The sequence below is a fragment of the Larimichthys crocea genome, chromosome XVI (assembly GCF_000972845.2).
Source record: "Larimichthys crocea isolate SSNF chromosome XVI, L_crocea_2.0, whole genome shotgun sequence".
Lineage (NCBI taxonomy): Eukaryota > Metazoa > Chordata > Actinopteri > Sciaenidae > Larimichthys > Larimichthys crocea.
Window position 1 is genome coordinate 17,505,155 of NC_040026.1, and position 23,008 is coordinate 17,528,162.

General features: G+C 43.6%; 1 protein-coding gene across 5 annotated transcripts in view; it reads left to right on the top strand.

The window, feature by feature from the left end:
* The window catches only part of vti1a (vesicle transport through interaction with t-SNAREs 1A), a 116,270-nt gene extending 97,863 nt beyond the window's left edge, over positions 1-18,407 (top strand). For 2 of the 5 annotated variants that reach the window (XM_019264777.2, XM_010747650.3), the window contains one exon: positions 13,606-18,407. In XM_019264777.2, coding sequence (XP_019120322.1) covers positions 13,606-13,699 — 94 coding nt within the window. In that variant the 3' untranslated portion in view covers positions 13,700-18,407. The remainder of the gene's footprint in view (positions 1-13,605) is intronic. The other 3 variants (XM_019264778.2, XM_010747730.3, XR_003463985.1) reach the window with 2 other exon arrangements.
* Positions 18,408-23,008: the final 4,601 nt, after the last annotated feature.

Here is a 23,008-nt window from a genome sequence, read left to right on the forward strand (position 1 = left end):
AAGGAGTTGAAATGTTTTTGAGAGCGCCCATGTGCATGAGGTTTAAGTGAATAAATAGATAAATAACCACTGGCCCTTGTAGAACGAGTCCCTCTGGCCGTGTGCCAAACAGGTAATTCCTCCGGCATAGTTTTGGATGGACCGCAGCGAGCCAAGCCTGCCTCAGCAGTCAGACAGTCTGCACATTTCTGCCACTGATGGCATACCAGGGGCGCCATTTTCCTCTCTGAGACAGACAAGCCGGAGGATCTGATTGGCCTTCCGCCAAAGCGCACTCACAAAGGCTCCTTTGACAGCAGGTCAGTCGGTTAACCAAGCAGTAGGCAGAGGGAGAGAGGGATAAGCCAGGAAAAAAAACTCGTCTTCACCTCTTCACCCTGGAGCTTCATTAAAGGGTTCTTCACAATAAAAAAAGATGCACTCTTCTGTTTTTAAAAAATATAAAAACACATTGTCAATTATTTGTTTTTGTTTTTCAGGGAACCAGGTACTCTGCAGGCCTTCAGCTCTCATTTGTCTGTTGCATTCTCAGCGTTGTGTGGATATTCATATTAACTAAAAGCATAAGATCTGCTAGAACTTACAATAATCTGTTAATCATTCTTGCTTGCATTTAATTAGATGATAGAAGAAACTTTATTGAAGCCACCTCTGTACCTGTGATGAAGGTAAAATGTTCATATTCCGTGAAAATACTTTTTGCAAACTCTGAGAAATTTAAAAAAGTATTTTTGTCAGAATTGGTGGATGTTGCAACATTTTTGTATGGAAATGTTTGGGTGTCGTCGAATACATTAATATTGAGTCTGCATTTTGACCAAGATAAATATGCGCTCAACCATTAGCTCATCCTTGTTGTGATGCTGATGGAGCCTCGCATCTTATATTTTCATCATAAAGCTGTGTAGGAGCTGACACCGTAGCGTTAAATAGCTGCTGATGTTCTCCTGTGTACTCCCATGCTCATTATCTCTCCAGTCCAGGCCTTGCTTCTCTTCTTTCTCCTGCCGCCCATCTCCTCCCCTGTGTACCAGCCGCTTTGCATACGACTGATGTTTAAATGCTGCATTGTTAACTGACGTGGGGTAGCCCTTTGCTGACCCGGGAGGTATTTGCTCGTTTGATCATGGGGCAGCAGTTTTAATGTATCGAAGCGGTGCCGCTCCGTAAAGCCCCTGGTATAAGTGGAGATGGAGGGCGAAGGCAGGACGAGGGATCCATTGGTTGCCGGCCTGACAGCACAGAAGGAAGGTGATTATTAGAATATCTGTTGGTCAGCAAGGCCAGAGGAGACGCTGCTGACCCTGCACTTCCACTTATGCTGTGATGGTGGGTGTTGGTATTCCAGGGGGGGCGTTGAGGAGAGGGTTGTGGCAAAGACAGAGAACAGGGCTCCATTGATGAACAGTTTCAATATTTCCATCATAGTGTGTTTTTTTTTATAAGGGTACAAAATGTTTGTTTCAGTCCTTGTTCTGTGGTTTCTCTTTTTTCATTGTTCATCCTCTTGCTATCTGATTTGCATCCTCTCAAATGGACCACCACAGACATTAGCCGCAAGGGCTTTTTCATTCCCAGAGAAAGTTTTGCTCATTCTCTTCTCATAAAGTTAATATTTTGCATGGAAGTCTGGCGGTTGCCTTTACATCCAGCCAATCAATTCAATCCTACAGTTAAGTTCTTGCCCTTAGTTTGTCACAAATACTGGAAGAGAAAACTGAAAGGCCCAGAGTTAAAGAAAAACCACTTTGCCTTTACATCTGTGTCACTGGGCACCAGAATCCCACTTCGACAGCTGACAACACAACAGAAAGAAGTATTGAGAAAGAGCAAAAACAATGACACAAACAGTGTACAAGTTTGTGTTTACACCTTGGGACCTATGTATCAAGACCCTGTTTGTGCTGAAGCTAACCAGGCTCTGGACCCTCAAAAGAAAATATTGAACACCCATACACCCTTCTAGCCTTTTCCTTACCCTCCTTTGCCCTTTTTCTCTTTCTATCTTCTCCTTTTCTCTTTGGTTCATATCCTGTGGGAAGTCTCTTAGAGCGGCAGTGACCATAGATACCAGGGGAAAAAAACACAGCAAGAAAACCCACATCGCTCGACTCGATCGTTAATATTTGATGGACAGTTCCCCCATGAATTTCCCATAGCATTCCATAGTGGGCTTGTGATGTGCAGAAAGTATGGCTACAGATGGAGATAACTCAAGGGTCCTGGTCCAAGGCTCACGGTCAGCATCAGGGTCACTGTGACCAGGTGGATCGACTCGACCACGAGCAGAAAAATACAGCCGTTTGTATGTTTGTTAGTCTCGTAAATGTCACAAAGTCAGAAGGATTATCTTGTCTTTTGATGTTCACAATGCTAAGCATATCATTAAGCAGGCATATCTTTGGCACAGTTTCATAAAAAGGCCTCCTGTATAATCATGTTAACATGCTGTAGATTAACTCCTTCGATATCAATGTTAAGCACCATGGATCCTCTTGAGATCTCACAACTGGATTCTGCAAATATGGATTGGCTCTTGCATTTTCCAGAAGTCCCAAAGCAGCCCAGATGCCCCTTGACCTTTGAACCACGGAAAGCAGAGGTTAGGCAGCAATCTGCATCTCTCATGGTGCCTCACGCCCACACCGCTGCTGAGAAAGAGAGAGAGAAAGAGAGAATGCCACATGAGTTTACCTCTAGCGGTGGAAGGGGAAAAAAAAGAATTGAAGGCGAATTCTTGGTCGATTAACTCAAGCTGTCATTGTCAGCCCTCACAGTTCTTTTTCTCCTAGTGTTGCCCCCGATCTTTTCCCATTTTCTTGTGTCTTTCTTTTCTTTTCTTTTTTTATTCCTCTTTTCGTTCTCTGAGTTTTGTGCAGGCTGACCCCACATGGCTGCAGGCCCTAGTTAGCAGTGCTTCAGAGCCCAGAGTCTATTGATCGGGCCTCCAGAGCACTAAGCAAATGTAGCTGGAGCAACAAGTCAATAACGCTGTTACTGCAACAATCCCCGTCGCACTGGTGGCTTCCCCCACACAGTGGTTGGTGGTTATTTTTTATGGGTTGGGGAAAGGAGGAGAGATTTTGCGGTGAGGCAGGCAATCATGAGCAAATCAGTGTCGCTCAAAGGGCTGCGTGTGAACACTTGCTTCTCTATCTCTATCTGGATCGTTCTCTTTATAAACCACATCTTTTCCCCAATTCTGGACATCAAATTATGGCTTTAACATGGTTTAACTGGAGATTTCTCCCATGTAAAAGACTGCTGCGTGAGTTTATTCTGAACCATTATCTAACTTGCCTTTCTCATCTCTCCCTGTACAACCCCTCCCCTCTCTCGGGCTCTCTCAGCTTAGACATGGACTAGGGAAGCTAGTCTGCAAATTTAATGGAACAGCATGGATTATTTAGACTGACTAAAGCCTCCCTTGTAGTGTCAAATGGGGGGTTGTGGGATGACATTATACCCCTACATTCTCTCTCTCTCTCTGTCTCTTGCTCCCAGTCTCCTCCTGTCTCTCCCCCCCTTTCTTTCTGCTCTGCTTACCTGCTGGATAAAGTGATCTGTACCTGCATGTCCAAACAAGATTTACCTGACGGTTCACATAATCCTTAATTGTTCTGTGTTATTTCACACCACATTGCCAGACGCTCTCCTGTAGTTTTCACACATTTAACTCAACACTCGCCAGATGCGGAGACACACACGTGCAAAATTGCCCTTACACAATCTTTTACACACATGCAAGTATAGTCTGACACGGTGACCTTTGGCTGGCTTTGTCCTTTCGTACCTGCAGGACAGAGCAAAGGGCAAGAGTGGCTTGATGGTCATGAGGTCAAGTTCAAGAAAGTTTCTTCACTTGATCACCTGTGGTCCTGACATGAAATCCACATTTGGTTTGTCTGCATTCTGTGCACACTGACATGCAAACATAACCTTTAGCCTCTGAATACCAACACTACTAGCTTTAGTCACTTTCTGTACTGGCAGAGTTCCTGATGTCCTCGATATTTGATCCATTGCATATTGAAACCGAATTAACAACTCCAGATGAAGAGAGGTAGCCTTTCACTTTATTCCCCATTCATCTTGGAGGTCTGTAGCTGTTGTATCCCCGGTGGCAATACACAACTATTGAATTACTGTAGTTCCTTTACTATCCTCTCAAGGAAAAAAACAAGAAGACATTAAGGTGTCCGTATCATTTGAACTGCTCAGTATTTTCAGAAGTGTTTTAAGTTACCTTATTTTGACCCACCAGAGCATTCAGTTCTCTACAGTACTTTAAACAACTCTTCATACATTAGTCTTGTCAAACATCTTCATCGGTAAGGTTTAAAATGTAGATTCTTTTAATCAGCACAGGAGACGTTATGTTTCTGCTTCATGGAAGGGATTAAAATCCATGAAAAAGAAAATTTTACAATGCTGTCTTTTTAAGTTACTTTGATTTATTTTTTTTTCCTTTGTGTATAATCATGTAAACACGCTGCTCGAGTAACTGTCTGTAAACCAGTATTTGTTCTTTTGTGACTAGGAAAGTGAGGCAAGCACACTTTTGACAAACCTTTTCATAGAACGTAGCCTCAATATATAGGAAGATATTTTATTCATTTATTATTTTTTAATTCAGATGTATAGTAATGTTTGCAGGCAAAACATTGGCTGTAATCGGCCAGTGCAGGCTCTTTGTACATTTGTATAAGAAGTGGGTCAGCTTGTGTGGGTGTGTGTGTGTCTGTGTGTGTTTTTGTATGTTCCTTGTGTACATGTGTTTGTGTGCGCATGCTGGTGGGCAATATTGCAACATCATGTGTATCTTGAGAGACACAGGATGCAGAACTAAAACCACACGGGACTTGAAGCAAATATTTGGAGAGTTGATTTAAAATGGCAAACAAACACCACGCGGAGGAGCTTCCTTACCAGTTAATAGAAAGACTCAGACATAAACACTAATATCCTCATCGCTTCTTTGTCGCGGAATCCTAAACAGACGTCTTTTTCTTTTTCTTTTTTGGCCAGAAGAGTTTAAAGCATTTATCTGATGAATGGTTTTGTTTTGAGCAGAAACCAGTTTGAGGCACCTTACGAAATGAAACTGTCGGGACAAGTTCTTGTGAAGATAAATGCTTTGATTCCAGCTTGTATATAAAAAAAAAAGTTAAACTAATAACTATGCGAGAAGAGGCACGATAAGGAAATAAGGATGTCCTGTCGTTTCCCAATTATCATATCTTTAAATTATGTTTAAACAGTCAAAGAAACTTCACCAGAGTCTTTTGTGTTGTGACTATTTTTACATTGCGATTCCAAGCATTTCATCAGTAAGCTTGAGGAAGTCAGGTCACATTTCACAACAGTGGAGTCGGTGTTAGGTGTCACACTGGATGTGTTCTGTTTCCCTGAAACGAACGCTAACAGAAAAACATCTAAGTATCAGGTAACATTAATAAAAAAACAAACAAAAGAAAGTTATGCTAAGAAAAACCTATGCAATATATAGATGAGAAACAGAGCGACACCTAAGCAGCAGTCTCTAATCTGTTTCAGTGTTGTACCGGTAATAAAGCATGCAGATGCCTTTAACTGTTGCCTCAGGTGTCCTACGTTCATGAACCATCCCAGCTCCACTTCTCCTTTTCTGTCTTTAGTGAAAGTGAGCACTAGTGAGTGCGGATGATTTATGTGCTTTAATGAGATTTCAATACTGAACAAACAATAAAAATTTATGGACATCATAGTTCTGGAGGCCTATAGCTTTAATGGCTAATGTTACGCCCTTTTTCACCGGGGTTAGTAATCGGATCTGCAGCTGGCCCCTGGCCCCTCGCAGAATGTATACAAGGGGGATTTTGTGTTAGCAGGAAGGAGAAATCATGAAGAATCTCATGTTATCTGGGTGTAGGAATATTACATCAACATATTTTATAATCCCAGAGTCACCGAATAAAGTAGGAGTCAGTTCTGTGTTTATTTCTTCATAATTAGGACCCAGATGTACTGAGCTGTGAGTAAAGCAAGCAACAATCACTGAGCACAAATTAGATACACAAGTAATGGATCTGGATATCCTTTCCGTCCCAAGTATAGCATACTGCAGTGACTACCAGCTAATTATAAGGGGCATTATTCCTGATTAGTCTAATAATTAAATCATCTAATTTCCTTAACTGTCTCTTTTGGCGTTGTGAGCTCCTAAGCATTAAAACTACAGGGGCTTCAGGCCTGAGGCTACATCAACAATTATAAATACGGGCTGTTGACATGTTCCTGTGGACTGTAAACCAGTCACAATCACATAGTAAAAAAAAAAAAAAAGAAAAGAAAAATAACTTCCTTTAGCAAGAGTGTGAAGAAGTCGAAAAGGTGAGTGTAAAATAAGCAATATCACTCAGCTGAATGAAGGGACTGAATGTCTGAGAAAGGAGACAAAAAGAGGCCACATAGGAGGATAGAGGAAGATGGGGAAGACAGAGGAGGGTGAGAGCTCAGGCAGGTAAGCAGGCAGGCTCAGAAAGCCACCTGTACTTCACACCGGGATGAGGAGAAGCTGCAGCAGCTACCTGAAATTGCTGCCGGCAAAAAAAGTTCGTAAAAATTCCAGACACAGTTGCAATGTATTCTCTCTTTCTCTTTCTCGTTCACCCACTCTGTCTATTTTCCATTTCCCTCTCTATCTCCTTTTCTCTCTCTCTCTCTTTCCACCTTTTTTTTTTCTTTTTTTCATGTCTCACATACACTTGCATATACACACTCTCCTCCTACGCTGAATTTCCTCCTACTTTCTACCTCCATCCCTCCTCCTCCTCCTCCCTCTCTCTGTCTCTTTCCGCCCTCCCTCTCTTCCTCCTTGCAACACTTTTCTGGGAGAGAACTGGGTCCCAGTCTAGGCTGCTGCTGGCCAGGGTTGTTAGCCGCCAAATAAAAAATGGATGAACTTGTAGAGCCTCGGTACTGTTCTCCTGCATCAAGTTGGTAGAAAGAGAGGGAGTAAAGTGGGAGACAGAGAGAGAGAGAGGGAGAGAGAAAGAGAATCAGGCTGACATGAAATATGATGCTCAGACCACATCCTGCAAATAAAAACCTGTCCATCTTTTATCTGGGTTTTCTCAGTTGTGAATTTTTTTTGTCAATACAGGTCAGAAAAAGGTCTTTTTTAGGGATCAATAATATCAACGAGAAATATTAAGAAGCTTTGATTACTAAATAAATGAATAAAATCTTTTCAGATGTCTTTAATATGTTAGAATACACAGCACAGTACATTTAGTACATTTAAAACAGATTTTAAAGACCCAGTCACCAAGTGATTGAGGTAATTGAATTTTGTATAGTACAGCTGCAACAATTAGTCAACTGATCACTATTTTCTATTTTCTATTTTTATTTCTACGTCATTGTGGCGTATATTGAAACTACAGGTGGAATGCTGTTGCTGCAATGCCATTTTCCAGTTTGGGATAAATAAAGTATTTCTAATCTTCTTAATCTAATCTAATCAATCAGTTAATCAACAGAAAAGTACATTTTGATACCTGATTGAAGTGATTCCTGGACAGTTGATGGTCCTAGCTTTTCAAATGTGAGAATTTAATGCTTTTCTCTGTTTTACATAATTTAACTGAATACCTTTTGCGTTATGGATGGTTGGTCGGATAAAACAAGACATCTGAGGATGTCACCTGGGGTTGTAGTAAATTGAATTGAAAGCCATTTTCACACCAAAAATAAAAATGAATCAAAATAATGAGCAGATTAATTGATAATGCAGCTTGAATGTTTACCTCCGCAAATCATAAATCTACGTGTTTTACCCCATTGTTAGAAACGTTGCAGATGTAAACAAAACATATAACAACCAAGAATTGTTTTTTTCATCTGTTGCAGTGATACATGGTTCCTGTCTTTTATTTTTCAGCTGTGTATCGACCTTTTCCTTTACATACAGATCACAGACTGTGCCTTTTATGTAAAGTAGGTAACACACAGAAAAAAACATGAATCCAGTAGACATTTATGTATACAGCATGACATAGTACATGGTTACTAACAGACTATCTGTGTTTACAGTAGAGCGTGTGAGTGTTAAGGTGTGTTAAGAGGTGCGTTCTTAAATATTGTTTTTCTTTGGGGAATTACATGATGTTAGGGACTGCTTTCAATAATTACAGTAAACAGCGTTCAATTAAAGAGCTGCTCATACTCCTCCTACTCCTGTTTGTGTGTGTGTGTGTGTGTGTGTGTGTGTGCGTGCGCCCGAAATCATCATTTATCTTGAACACCCCCTTGGGGGACAGTAGGCTGAGCATACGTGGTGGGATCAGATCTCTCCAACAAACAGGTCAAGTCATTATCCCTGCAGAGCAACATGAACCCGATCTGATTGTTCTGGATCGCTCATTCTTCATCATTTCAGCCGCTTGATTGAAGCGTCGCACGTTTCTCACCTTTCTTCACTCAAACTGGATTTGATAGCAGGCCCCCATCTTCACCTCTTGTGTCGTGTCGTGTTCATGTGGCAGATTTGTGTGTGTGTGTGTGTGTGTGTGTGTGTGTGTGTGTGTGCACACATGAGCTTCTACAATGAAACATGTATTTGTATTAGTTTGTGATAACAAGTCGATGCGTTAGTTAGGACTTACTCCCACAAGCGTTCCACCTCCATGTCCATCACTCAAACCATTTGTGAACACATTGATCCTCCCCCCACCACCACCCGCCTCCCCTCCCCTCTCCCATGCTGTATATTCCCAGGAATTGGAGGGAGGAGAGCCAGAATGGCTCAGACAGCCATTGATTTTTATTTTATTGGTCTACTAGTGGAAAGAGGAGGGATAGGGGAGGGCCTGAGAGATGCAACTCTGCAGCTAAGTTTGTTCTTAGTGTAGACAGTGTGTGTGTGTTTGTGTACGTGTGTGTGTCTGTGTGTGTGTTTTAAGGTGGGTTGGGCCTATCTGCTTATGTCTGTCTGACTGCTGTTTTTGTTTTGGGGTGGGGGGAGTAGTTATCTGTCTGAGAGGTGTGTGTGTGTATATATATATATATGTGTGTGTGTGTGTGCGTGCATGTCCAGCCACCACAGAGAGCCATCAAAAGCTGTGTGTGTGTGTGTGGACACGTGTGTCAGGGTGTATCTTTGTGCCCACCCTTATGTGTTTTGTGTGGGCACACACAGATGTGTGTGTCATTGAAGGGACTGGGGAATCTGGGGCACTGATGGAGCTGGCACTAGGGACCTGGACCCCAACACACACACATACATACATACATACATACATACATACACACACACACACACGCACACACACACACACACACACACACACACACACACACACGCACACACAGCTGAGGTGTATCCCGGTGCTCATTAGAGCTGGTAATAAGGCTGTGCTGCTGGAAGAGGAGGGAAAAAAACAGGGAAAGGAAAGAGGGAGGGAGGAAGAGGGTGGGAAGGGAGAAAAAGAAAAAGGAAAAAAAAAACGGGAGATTTTAAATTTTAATAACACTGGTACGATTTTGTAAATCTTTCCTGACAGAAAAGTCCTCATTATTTTCATCTGTCTCCGAGGAGCCTCTCCTCTAGCTCTGCCTCCCCGGGTAAATGGACTTCTCTCTCTCTCTCTCTCTCTCTCCCTCTCTCTCTCTATCTCTCTTCCTTCCTCTCTCTGTCTTTCTTTCCTCACGCTACCTGTTTCTTTCCACCTCTCTATTTCTGTCTCCTTCTCTCTTGTTTTTCCACTCTCAGCTGCTTTATTGTCCATTTCCGTCCTTCTTGCCTGCTTTATTTTTTTCGCTCTCCTTTGCACTCATCATTTCGACTCTCTGTCTCTCTCCCCTCTCGCTCTAACATTAGTGCCGTATATCTGTGTATTCCCGTCTAGTAAGGTGTTAGCTGACTGGCTGCCTTGCGATGAAGGAACACCAGGAGCCAATAGAACGACCAGTATTATGTGCTGTTATTGGCTGCCGTCTCAGTTACAATTACTGTTGGTCTGTCTACATATGAGTGTTGGAGATGGGAGGTGGTGGTGGTGGCGGGTGGAGGTGGGGGGTGCAGAGAAAGAGACTTGGGGATCATAGTATCATAGTACGGAGCAGGGTAAAGGTAAGGCTTCTCAAGCTTGGTGTGTGTGTGAGTGTGGGAGTGTGTATTTGTGGGTCAGCATGTACGTCTGCACACTTGTACGTGCGCTGTGTGCATCACTCACATTCCCAAACCTTCCCCTCTACACACACACACACACACACACACACACACACACACACACCACTCTATGTCAAGTGTCAAAGCTGGAGGATGGATCCGGTTTGATAAGTTCTGTTCTGTCTGGCCACGTGTCAGGACGGGATCAACCATACAGCAGAGGAAAACCATGTTCTTCACTCTTCTACCTCCCAATTTTTGGGATTTTTTTTGGGGGGGGTGGGGGTAGGGGGGTTCATATGTTCTGTATTTGTGGGGTAAGTTTTATTTTAGCTGCTTCTGTTGCCGGAAGAATTTAAACCAGAAACTAAAATGACTTCTGTCGAAGCTCATTTGACTAGTGAGCTCATAGTGAAGTGGATATAGAATATAAATCTGTAGATTAAATCTGCAACTGGCCAGTATGCAGATGACAGAGGATTATGAAAACGATCTGTCCCACAGGGATTTCCTTCTCCTTTTAACAGACACCAGTTGTTGTGAGTGAGCAAATGGAAAAAAAAAAGATTAAACGGATGCACAAAATAACTTTATTTGTTCTGGTTTATGCCAGGTATTGATTTGTATCACTTTGTGTGATTTGTAATTCTTAACAGAAACAGATTAATTTCCTGCCCAGGCTATAATGTAACACAAGTAATGACTTTTCAGCCTTCTCACCTCTGTGGTGGTTAAAGGAGAGTGATGACATTAATATCCTCGCTCCTCAAGCTGTGACAGGAAAAGACTCTGGCTCTTTACAGTGTCACAGGCGCTATTTCTTTTTTTTAGATTTTAACATTGCTCGAGTGAATTATGACTGTTACCCCCCTTCTACTATTTGAAACTCCTCCCAGTCTGTCTGGCAAGAGCTTTATGTGTGTAAGTGTGTGTGTGTGTGCCTACAGGTCCTCTGGTCAAAGGTAACCCTTGGTTCGTAACCTTCACAAGATCTCACTTGAATTATTGCGAGCATTAGAAAAGAGGTGTGGGAGGTTTTGATTACTGGTCCAGCCTTGACGTTTTGTTGCTCACGGTGGATTTAAACGCACAGCTAGAAAAGTGAAAGGTATACTTAAGAGTTTGAGTTGTAGCAAGACTGAGTTTAACTTAAAGTCGTTGACTGGGTAGCTCGTGGAGTGTTTGAGTTGCCACAAATGAGATCATCTACTTTACTTCAAGACACGTTTTTGTTAGATTGGAGTTCAGAGAATCGGTTTAGGTCAAAGAAAGTGTTTTTTTTAATTATTATTATTAAATATCTGTCTCCTGAGAAGAAGTTGTTGAGTCGCATCACTGTCATATTCTTCACTGCTTTGAACATTTAAGTGTTTGAAGTTATTCCACGTTGTTTGCTACAAAATCAGACTCCTTTCAATTAATGCAGTTTTTTACATATTTCTTTCTCTTTCTCCAAGCACCCAGGACTCCTCATCCATGAGGCTAAAACTAACTTCCTGTTAATATTTCCACCCCACCCCCCCAGGGCCACAAGTCACCCTCCCTTTTTTTTCCTCAGCTAAAAAAGTAACAAACAACACAAAGCGATCTGGATTCTCCCAACATCCTCACACACATACACACACACACACACACACACAAGCAAGCACCTCCTCTGGGTATTTGCCCGGGATAAATAATCATTCTAAATAATGAATGTCAATTAATAGGGGGAGACGTGGCCTTGCTAAGCATGCTCTGATTAGTGTTTCAGTGGGATCTCCTCCCCAGCTGGCTTCAGCCAATCATTTCATCCAAACGCTGGGATCAGGCTCGCCTATCATAACATCCCTGATGCTGCTTCGACTCTCAACACAACATAGACATGCGGGAAATGTGACATAAGCAGCATGATGTTTTTATTTTTATTATCATTTTGTTGTTTTTTTTTACGATATCCTGTAGGGTGACACCTCAGCATGGCTTAAGACAGGACCTGTAGCAGCGGGCTGGAAAAAATATACCACAATTGTTACTTGTGTTGCAGAAAACGTGGTTTACTATATACATTGTGACACTGTCATGATAATGTATGTATTTATTCAAGGATAAACTGTCTACTTATAAAGCAGTGCTACTTACAAACAGTAGTTGTAATGAGCTCTCTGGTGTTACCCAGTGAGAGCTTTACAGTCAGTAAAAAGACAAAGTGTCTTGTTGTAGAGGAGACGTTCATGGTGTGTCACGAGTGATTGGTTATGGTTTTTAGGAGCTTATAAAAGCGTCCTATGATATACAGCAGCCGGTGTAAATATGTGTTGTGAGTGGCTGGAGAGTCTTTGTGCAAATGAGAAAATCTGCATAAAAGCACCACTCTGATACATAACAACGCTTTGTGGCGTGGTGTTTCTGCCGTCCTGTCTTCCAGAGCGGTGTGTTTCAAACTAAGTGGCTAGTTGAGGCCACTGCAGGTCCGAGCTGGTGGACTGGAGGAGGCTCTGATGCTCGGCTGGTGTGTGTCGGGCTCAGACTTGGGCTTTAGAGGGTAGAAGGGTGACTGAGCAGCCAGCCAGCCCCCCCACCTTCCCCAGTGATAAATGGCCACAGCATGGGCTATTCATCTCCTGCTTAGAGAAGTGGACAGTGCCCCGCTCCCTCCCTCCTCGGCCTCTCCTCCACCCCTCCACATGTCAGCAAATGTGATAATTCTCTCATTTGTCAGGAGCAGCGGAGGGTTCGGAGTTTGTGTGTGTGTGTGAATTTTAGGGAACACACACATGAGATGAGTTGCTCGCACTCTCGATGCTAAGGCCTAACTCCTCTGCACACCGGCACCCATTCTCCCTCTCTCTCTCCCTCTCTCTCTCTCCAGCCCTCCACTCTTTTGTAGCTTTGTGTTTTTTTGGTTCAAAGCCCCCTCTTGTCAAGTTTACTTAGGTCACAGTGGGAACGTTTAAATGTGCAAAAGAGTGAGTCGTTTTATGGCAAATTCCATCAGTAATTCACTGATTTTATTACCTCCAGGAAACTACTGAGCCACTTTTTCCACTTTATTGTGCAAATAAAGTTTTAGAGCCTGCGTGTCTATGTTTGTGTGTGTCATGCTTGTTTATAAGAATTCTGCTCTCCTTTGTATGTTCGTATGCGTACACACGTCAGAATGCAATTTATTACAGAGCCTACGAGCGTGTATGCAAGTCAGAAATTATTTGTCAGATATTTTAGACAGGAGTTTTGGAAATATTACGTATGTGTGTGTGTGTTTTACACTCCCGTGCCAGTGGTTGTATACCAGTAAATACCATGTATGCAGACCTCATGGTAGCTATTAAACATGATAAGCCTCCAGTTGATGGCTGGTCATTTAGTTTGCACATAAACATGTGACTGTTTTACTTTTCTGTCTGGACACAGTGACATGTGTGAACCCTGCCTGATCTCTCTCCTGTCTCTGTCTTCCTCCGTCTCCGCAGGATCATCCAGAATCGTATCCTGGTCTTCGTCCTCGGAGCCATCATCGTCCTCACCATCATCTTGGCCATCTATTTCAATGTGCGAGGCCACTGATCTCCTCTCCACACACATAAAAGCGCACACACACACACACACACACACACACAAACACACACACAAATACACACACACACACACGCCCCCCCGCCCCCCTGACACAAATACAAACACACACACTCGTGATTAATAGCGACAAAAGCGTTGTTCTGTTGTAATTAGGACAAATGGTCCCCATGAATCACTGTTTCCAAAGCCTGACAGAGCGCTTTTTTCCATTCTCTTTCTCCTTTCCTGTTTGCTGTTTCTTTCTCTCTTTCGTTCTCTCTCTACCGTTTTTTTCCCCACACTTTGCACTTCTCTTTCTTTCTTCTTTTTCTTTTCTCCCCTCATTTGTCCTCTCTCTCTCTCTCTCTTTCTCTGTCAGGCTGTTTCTCTCTTACGTCTGCCAGGACAAGAACGGAGGGAGATGTTTTATGATAGTTCATACCGTTCACGGCGTCGTCCTCAGTATGGTTTTGCAGCCCATCCTGTCTCCAGGTGAACGAGTCCTGGGGATGTGTTTTGCAGATTTAGATATGTAGATTTTTTTTTTTCCCAGCGATAGGTGGGTCAAGTGTTATTCAGGATGTGTGTGTGTATACATGCAGGAGAAGACGGTATAAACGCACATGTACGCATGTTAGCACATGTGCATGACTGACAGTCATGGATTCGAGGGCCCACACTGTGTTTGTTATTAACGCCAACAGTCGACACACACATGCTGTAGTAAGTATGAGCTCCTGTAACTAAACGATTCAGCTGTTTGTCATGTAGCCCCGCACAGCACAGAGGACAGTGCCTTCAGATGAGATATGCCGTTCATACTCCTCCTTTTTAAAAAGCTCGGCAGAGCCCCCAAAAATAGACGAGCGGCGCTGCCTTGAAGAGCGAGGACGTACATGAAAAGGTCGAGGTCAGTTCAGCTTCAGTCGATCAAGGTGAAAGTTTTGTTTCATGAGGAGGGAATGTTTATTTTCAATTACTGCATTCAGGAAAGGAAACATTTTAGGAGAGTTTGGAGCTAAAAAATAAAAAGTCTTTTAATACAAAACAGATCTGACCCCAACCATGGCACAAACAATACATGAATACAACATGGTTTCTTCAGACATTAAAACCAGCTTTAATATCCACATTTGGTACCCTGCACCTCCCAAACACAGATTTCCACATCGCACTCCCCTGGACTTTTTAACATAACCATGTGATTATGAAAAACGATAGACAATACTGTACGTACTAACATTTACATCTACATCATGTATAGTGTTTTGCTCTTAATACTTAAGTGATTCTGTTACTATTTATTTATAAATGCTTAAATGAGTTTTCAATGAAAGTTTCTGTGCTAGATCTGTATATTTTATGAAGTTTAAAGGTCTTCAGAATTAACATTAGCAATGTTTTTTTTTTTCTTCGTCTTCTACTTGATTTTTGGTGTTCAGTGATTAGATTAACACGCAGACACCAGGACCAACTGAAATGTGTGTGGATTGTCTTTTTCTTTTCTTCTTCTGTTCTTTATAAAAGGATCTAACTCGTTTTAGAACTTGTACTTTTTGTTTTCTATATTTCTCTCGTCAAGTTCTGAACATTGTGATGCAGTCCTTGTTTCTGTGTTTATGTGTACGCTGACTGATGATGTGATACATTTGCAGGTGTTTGAAAAGAAAAAAAAAAAGACGTGTGTGAGTTTACTGCTGTTTGATTCTTCTGGGGAAAGCCATTCTTCTAAATCTATCTACATTTAAGAGCATATTTGGTGGATTTATTTATTTTCTATTTTTTTAAGTTGGAGACATGGAGGTAATGCTGTGCACGGCACACACAAAAAAAACAACACACACACACAGACAGAGGTGAGGTATTGGAGTGTGCATGTGTCTCCTGTGGTCGGTGTGTTGGTTCCCGGCGAGGACATTTGCTATTCTGTTTCAGGGCCACGGTCTTCGTTTTTCGAAGATGCAGGGGTGTCGAGGTGGTGAGCCCCCCCCTCCTCCTCCTACCAACCACCATTACACAGGCCCTCACCAGCCGCAGCGCCGCCGTCTGCTTCAAAGCCTCAAATTAATGGCCAACAAAATAGTGTGCCTCTGACCGTCCCATGCGGGGCCGACCCACCAAGACTTATCATTAAAGTGAAGCAATAATGAAAGAAGGAAGGGAAGGAAGGGGAAGAAAAGGAGGGAGAAGGAAGGAAGTGAATAAGGAAGTAAGGAGGTTGGGGGGTGAAATCCCTGGCAGTTTGACAAACCTCATCTGGTAATGACCCTCAGTGATTGTTTTTTCACCCAGTGCACAGTGTGTGTGTGTGTGTGTGTGTGTGTGTGTGTGTGTGTGTGCGTGTCTCTGCATGTGCAGCCAACCTACGTGCTGATGTGGTCTCTTCTCTTCCCCTCTTTCTAGCTCTCTGTCTTTCTCTTGCACCCCCTCCCTCTTCCCTTTCTCTCTCTCTACCTCTCCTGCCACCTTTTCTCCTCCTCCCCCCTTCCTCCCCCCTTCCTCCCTCCTCTCCCAGCCTGTCAGATGAGCGGAGCAGTAGCTAGCGAGTGAGCGGTGGAAGGCAGCGTGGCGGCGGCTTCTATTTGAAGTTGTAATGGTGTCAAAAAGTCAGGGCTGACTGACAGACGTCAGTCCCACAGGGCCTCATTAAAAACAGACCCACTTGACAAGGAAATAATTGAGCGCCGGCGACAACTCGGGGGCCCCTCCGCGTTTTTAGATGTTTTTATTTTCTTTTCATTATTAGCGCCGAGCTATTATGTTCATTAAGAAATGGCATTAAGACAAGTTTTTAAAAGCAGTTAAAGGAAGGGAGGGGCAGAGGGAAGGCAGGATGCACGGAGGTGGGAAGATAACGATTTGTTTAGAGCCCCCGTCCTGTTTTATTATTTAAACAGGAGCACTGTCATGTGATACCTTGGCAGACGTCGGCTATCATCTGCCACTCCTCCCTTTTTTCCCCTCTTTTTTTATCCCCCCCTTCTTCGCTCATCCCTCACTTTTTCCTCCTTGCTTTTATCTTCCCCTCCTCTGCCCGTCTCCCTCTTTCTCCACCTGCCCGTCTCTCTCCCTCTCTCCTCATCCCTTTCTTTCTCTCCCCTCTGAGAGGCGGGTGTCGTTGGAATATGAACTAGATTATTCATCGATGCCCCCCCGCCCCCCACGCCCTGCCACCACTCCCCCCAGTCCGCTGATTTGGTTTTCGACAAGCGTCTCACCGCAGAAGGCTGAGGATGAAAACTTGTCAAAAATAGGTTATATCTTATTCCAAGGGGCAACAATAGCAGCAGGTACAGACACCTTTTAATATTTAATTTAGACGGGTGTTAACCCTCCTTAAGTGACTGGAGCTGTGTCTTCCATACAGACACCAGGAGAGAAACATGGGGTGAAGCGAGCAAGAGGGGAGAGCAATTAATTATTTGATGTCTGAAAAGTGATTTTGAAGCTCTCCCTGCCTTCGCCTGTTTGCCAGAGAGAGGATCGAGTCTTTGGGTGTCCCTGTTCATTTCCTACACCGACCACGTCCTCAGCCTGGCTGTCCTGTGAGAGCTGAAACATTTCCACCTGAATCACATTTAAGGTCCTCGCTCCTTCTGCGCCTCACTTGATACAGCAACGATAACATGAGTGATGATATAGCAACAGTTTTGGGTCTCTTATTTCATCAGCGGAATTTATTTCACACCACCATCTTGCATCAGTCTGTCTCGCCAATATCCCTCGTGCCCAGCTCAGCAGTTACTCTCCTGTTCTCTCCCGGTCCTTTTTTTTTCTAGAAGGTTTACATACAAGTAAAAGTAAAAGGAAAAAAAGGTTCCTCGACAAGGAACTTGTGTGACGCACCACCATTACAAGGAGCCTCATGTTTGTCAGCCATTTAAGACAACGAGGGATTGTGACAAGCGTCGTTTGAGCTGTGTGTCCCACGGCGAAGGGCGGGCCTTAAACGGGATAAACAGCCCCAGTGGTGGGATCACGACGGGAGGGTGGGTGCCTCATCTCCAGGAGTGTCCATGATTGTGCCACACACACACACACACACATATTAAAGGAGGCCCTGCAACAACAGCTACCCAAGAAAAACCCACAATGGCACTGTTTGAGAACTACAATGAATCTTCCACTGTTTGATTCAGCGCACACTCGCACTGTCACACATATGGTTGGACGCCCCCACCCACCCACCCCCCCTCCCGATAAAAAGACACACACACACACACACGCTCTAGTGTACGGCTGTTAGAAGAGGAGCCATGTTCTCCGTTTGTACACGCCACCAGTCCTAGAAGAATGGCTTTCTTTCTCTCCTCGGCCCTTTATCTGTCTTTTCTTTCGCCCCCATCAGCGCCGTCGACCATTTTTAATGGTGTTTGTGGTCACAAAGAAATGACAATGCCCCCCATTATTTGAGGAAATCACAGGGGCTGCAGTCATACATGCATACATGGATGTTTGTGTGCATGTGTGTGCACAGGATGTGTCCCCCTGTGAGATGGAGCAATGTTGAATCGCACAGATATGTTTGTGTACATCCAGAATGTCCGCATGACTCATTTTTTTTTCTCCTGTCGCCCGGGATCTTCACTTCATCTCGTTCCTTCGGTATAACCAATCAAACTCTGAGCTGCTCCTAAAACTATAAAGACTCTTGTGATCTCTTGTCTGTCGTTGTCGTTTAACATCTGTCATTAAAGCAGTTCTGAATCTCAGCAAACCAAGACGGTGTGTCATAACTTGCATTTCCCTCCTCTAGCCGCCGCGTGCTGTCACCGAACGCTCAAAAAGCACTCCTCGGGAACAAGTAGAAGAAGTCGTGAGCTGACATTTTCAAGCCCTATGGCAGCACTGTCTGCCTGCTTTTTTTGATTTTTAAGGGCACGGCTTAGCCTCGTGCAGAAGAAGCTCTGATACGCTTTTCGCCATGGAGACAATAGAAACACAAAGAGCTGGATCAGAGCTAGGCTGAGCCAGGCTAAACCACTCAGCACACCTCCTCCTCCTCCTCTTCCACCTCTTCCACGTCTCCCCTACATCTCCATCTTACCTTCCATCGCTCTCCCTGTAGAATACTGCCACAGCCTTTGAACTGAAATTAACACTTTACCACTACAAAGACATACAGTTGTAACCAGCAATGTCATTTGCATGATAATGGGGGAGTTGGAGAAAATGGAGCTGTTTTATAGCAGCAGAAGCTTCTGCTAACATGTGTTTGTCAGTATACGTGTGCCCTTGGCCCTTTTCAATTAAATTTCTGAATGGACGTGCAGATGTTGTAGGTTGAATTTGAAGGATTTACCCCTTTTTGACCACGTGTTGAATGGATCGCCCTGGTACCGGAGTGGTTTTGTTCAGTAAGCCTGGAGGTTATGGAGCGTTTGGTCTTGCGTGTCCATGTGTGTACCTGTCCGGCTGGTAAAGACAACTGCTTTAGTTTGTAATCTTGTCTCCGCTGGAGATAACGTATGTGGCGGTCACGTTAGTGTTGGAAGATCTTTTTGCCCTTTTCACTCTGAAATTGACATTTTACATCGCTGACCACTACTTTGATGCTTATTGTACATGCCGGACGCACAGCCTGCCTTGCACTCCCTGTTCCCCACCGATCCCCTCCAGACACACACCTGCTGGAGATCTTAACTCTACTGAATGCCCTCTTGTAGTTTGCGGTCCGTTTTAAAAGTGGACGAATGATAGTAAGTGACAAATCAGAAGAAAGGCGCCAAGGATGCCAGGTTACCTTGAAGGCACTCAGTGGCCTGGACGTTCATAGAGAGACAGAGAGAGAAAGAGAGAGAGAGTGAGGAGGGTTTAGTCAGGCTCACCCCTGTACAATAATTTACTTTGCATATGGTGTCTTACTAGACACGATTCTAAATTTCCAACTGGGAGGCATCAGTGGAGGAATCACTGTCTTCAAAAGACGGCCTGCCAGTCACGCTCCTCCCGTAGCCGGAGATCTGAGCGCGCACTGATAACCCGCGACATCTTTCTGGAAAAACGAGGAGTCGATCAGCTTTGATGGAGCACATCCGCCATGACAGGCTACTGAAGAGTTCGCTAATCAACTGTGGGGAGGGAAGGGGGGTGGGCATCGCTTAGCATGACAGCCCAGAGGAGTGGGGGGATGGATGGATGGATGGACGGACAGATGGATGGAAAAGGTGTGCACTTGTTCGCTGTGAAGCAACCTCACCTCCTAGGCGTGCAGGTGGATGCAAGGGTAGCTGGATGAGAGAGAGAGACAGGAATGTGTGTTAGTATTGTCTGGTTAAAAAAAAAAAAAAAAGGGGCACCCCTCCAATACCCCCAGCAGCCTGTTACCTACTCCCCCCCTCTATGGAACCTCCGCCTCAGATGGTTGGTGGCAATTAAATATTCATGAGAGGGCGTCCAATCCCCGGGCTCGCTGGCCAGTTTTCTCCACATAGGCCAGGAAGTGGAATTGGATTCTTATGAGGGGGGGCCTGGTTCAGGCGGTTGCAGGGGTCAATTGAATCGAGAGTCCAAAGGTTACAGAACCTGTATGATGTCCTCTCATATCCCTCCGCCTCTCTGAAAATAGCGACACATTCGCCACGCGGAGCACATGAAAGAATCTTATCTGTTTCTCATTAAAAGGCAGATATTCAAGTCGTTTTCTCGGACTGTTTTGACTAGTTTAGAAGTTGGAACAAGCCTGAATCCCGTTTATTCACACTCAAGCTTCGAATTATGAACCAGCCTTTACCTCAAATTCATACAGCCTTGCACAAACACAAAGCTGCATCTCCTAGAACAGGCAGGCTTACTGTACACACACACACACACACACACATATGCACACAAAACACACAGCTCTCTATTGAGACGTATGGATGTGGCAACAAAATGCACAACTTTTTGTTCATCTCAAGGACTTGTGAGGGCCCCAGTGAACTGAGAGGCCATATTGATTTTCCCTCTTTTCATGCTGTGACTCTGGGATTACCCATTTTCTCATTCATTTTTAAAGACAACTCGTGAGATTCTTCCTTTCCCTGTTCTCTACGCTTTTCCTTTTTCCATCAACACACAACCCACCCCCCACCCCCCCTCCCCAACCTCAACACACACATACACACACACACTCCCCCCCCACCAGCACAGCGGTTGTACCCACCCTTTTTCCACAGCCAAGTCCCTCCTTGACCCTGAAAATTGTAATTCAGCCATAGATCACAGCTGCTGAATATTAGGGCTTACAAAAGCAGTTAAATAAAATATGTTGAAATCGTCCAATCCCAGAGGCCACGGCAGAAATTCTAATCAGGTGAGAGAAAGGGGAAGGAGTCAGCGGGGGGATTAAGGGTAAAGAGAATCGTCTGGATCTACCGGGGAAGAGTGAAGAGCTGACATAGAGGTGGGATTGAACCCAAATCATAGCAATCATAACTCTGTGTCATGCGGCAAGATGGAAGGTTGTTGACACATCATGATTCTAATTTCACTTTAATAATTTCCCCCTGGGATTATTAAAGTATTTCTGATTCTGATTCAATTCAAATGAAATCAAGACGATGCAACCAGATACCCAAAATACATTGACAACAATAAGTTATTTTTACAGGCTTTGTTTTGATTCATAAAAAATATTCACAAAATGCACATTTTAAAGTAATCTGTGCATTACTGCATAATCTATAATTAGTGCCAATACCAGCATTATTCCGGCTAAAGGTCTTCAAAGTCAGCAGTTCGTTGTAACCTGCAGTGTCAACCAAACTATTTGCAAAATAATTGAGTCTCCCGGTATTAATGCACTCATTTTATGCTAAACAGGCCAACAACACTTTTGGCCTATAGGCCTTCGTTTGACCGGCGTAGGAGGGGGTCAGATATATATTAATTATTCTGTTGGCATGCTTGTTAAGGTGAACCTAAAAGGTTGACCCAAGTGAGGATCATTCATGGGACAATGCTGCATCAGATTATCGGGTTTTATATTATTTTCCCATAGAGAGAAGAACAAATATTTCTAGCAGGTGCAAATCCAACATAAACAAACTCCTAAGTCTAAGTGAGCGTCATGCCACATCGATGTGATCAGAAAATCATCAACTTGCCTCGTACACAAGCACGTCACCAGTGTTCTGAAAACTTTTCACGCCTTCTCCCTCTTCATCGTTCCCACCAGTGAGCAGCTTGGACTCAGCCACATGTAAAACGTCCGGACAGTCCAGAGAGAGGTGATTGATCGCGCTTCAATCCCTCAGCGGTTCTCCAGACAAGGAGACGCTCGATTACACTCTGGGATCAAAATGCTGAATTCACACACTCCCCGTCCAGAGAGAGAGACAAAGAGAGGGAAAGAAAAAAAAAACATCCAGAGACCTTCACCAGGCAAATTCTACACACCACCCAGCAGTCTAGTTCTCAGGACTTTGTGCTTTGTCTTTGGCAACGAATGATGCATTCGCCTTCATTCTGTCATGTCTGAGTTGGTACAAAATAAGCAGCAAGGCGCGCTTGTTTTTACAAGCTAAAACGAATGGAAATGAGCATTTACCTCCCTCAAACCACAGTTTTGTGTTTTTGCAGAGATAACGGTAGACTGTCAATACTTCGTGGTCTGTGTAGGAGAGAGCAGAAGACTTACAAATGATGCCCAGTCTGGTAGTTTAAGAAAAAAAACACGACCAAACTGATCAAAACACCTCTTTTTCTGGACATTTGGTGGTACGGGAGATTGACAGCTATCAGATTCCTTCAGTTCTACCCTCACAGATGTGATGTGAACACAGTGTCTTAAAATGCAAATACCGGCTCTGTGCACAACATATAAATATATCTATGAAAAAGTGAAACAGATGTGAGACTTTGTTATGATTATTTTTTGAGACTTCCTGGTATGAGTTGAAGTTTTAATCCAGTTATGTGTATTCACTAATTCAACACCTTAAACTTTTGACTGTGTCGCGTCATGATCGATTGCCGTTTTCCCACTGTAGACGTAACCTCTGCTTTCATTTTTTTTTAAGTTCAAATGGATGCCCTGCCTTGAAAATAACAGCAACTTCAGATATTAAATAAGAAACATAGTTTTTTTTTTTTGTACATTTGAAGTGACTATCAGTGGGAGAGATTCTGTTTATCATACCCGCCTTCAAAGAATGATCATATATTTATCCAGACTTTGAAACCACATGGATTTATTTTAGGATTTACCTTTCCTTTCTTCGTGTATTTATATTGTGAAACCAGACTGAACCACCACGAGAACAAAGGTGATTCAAACCAAGTCAAACAGTCTTTGGCAGACAAAAACATGTCTTACTTTATCTCTTAACTTGTTTT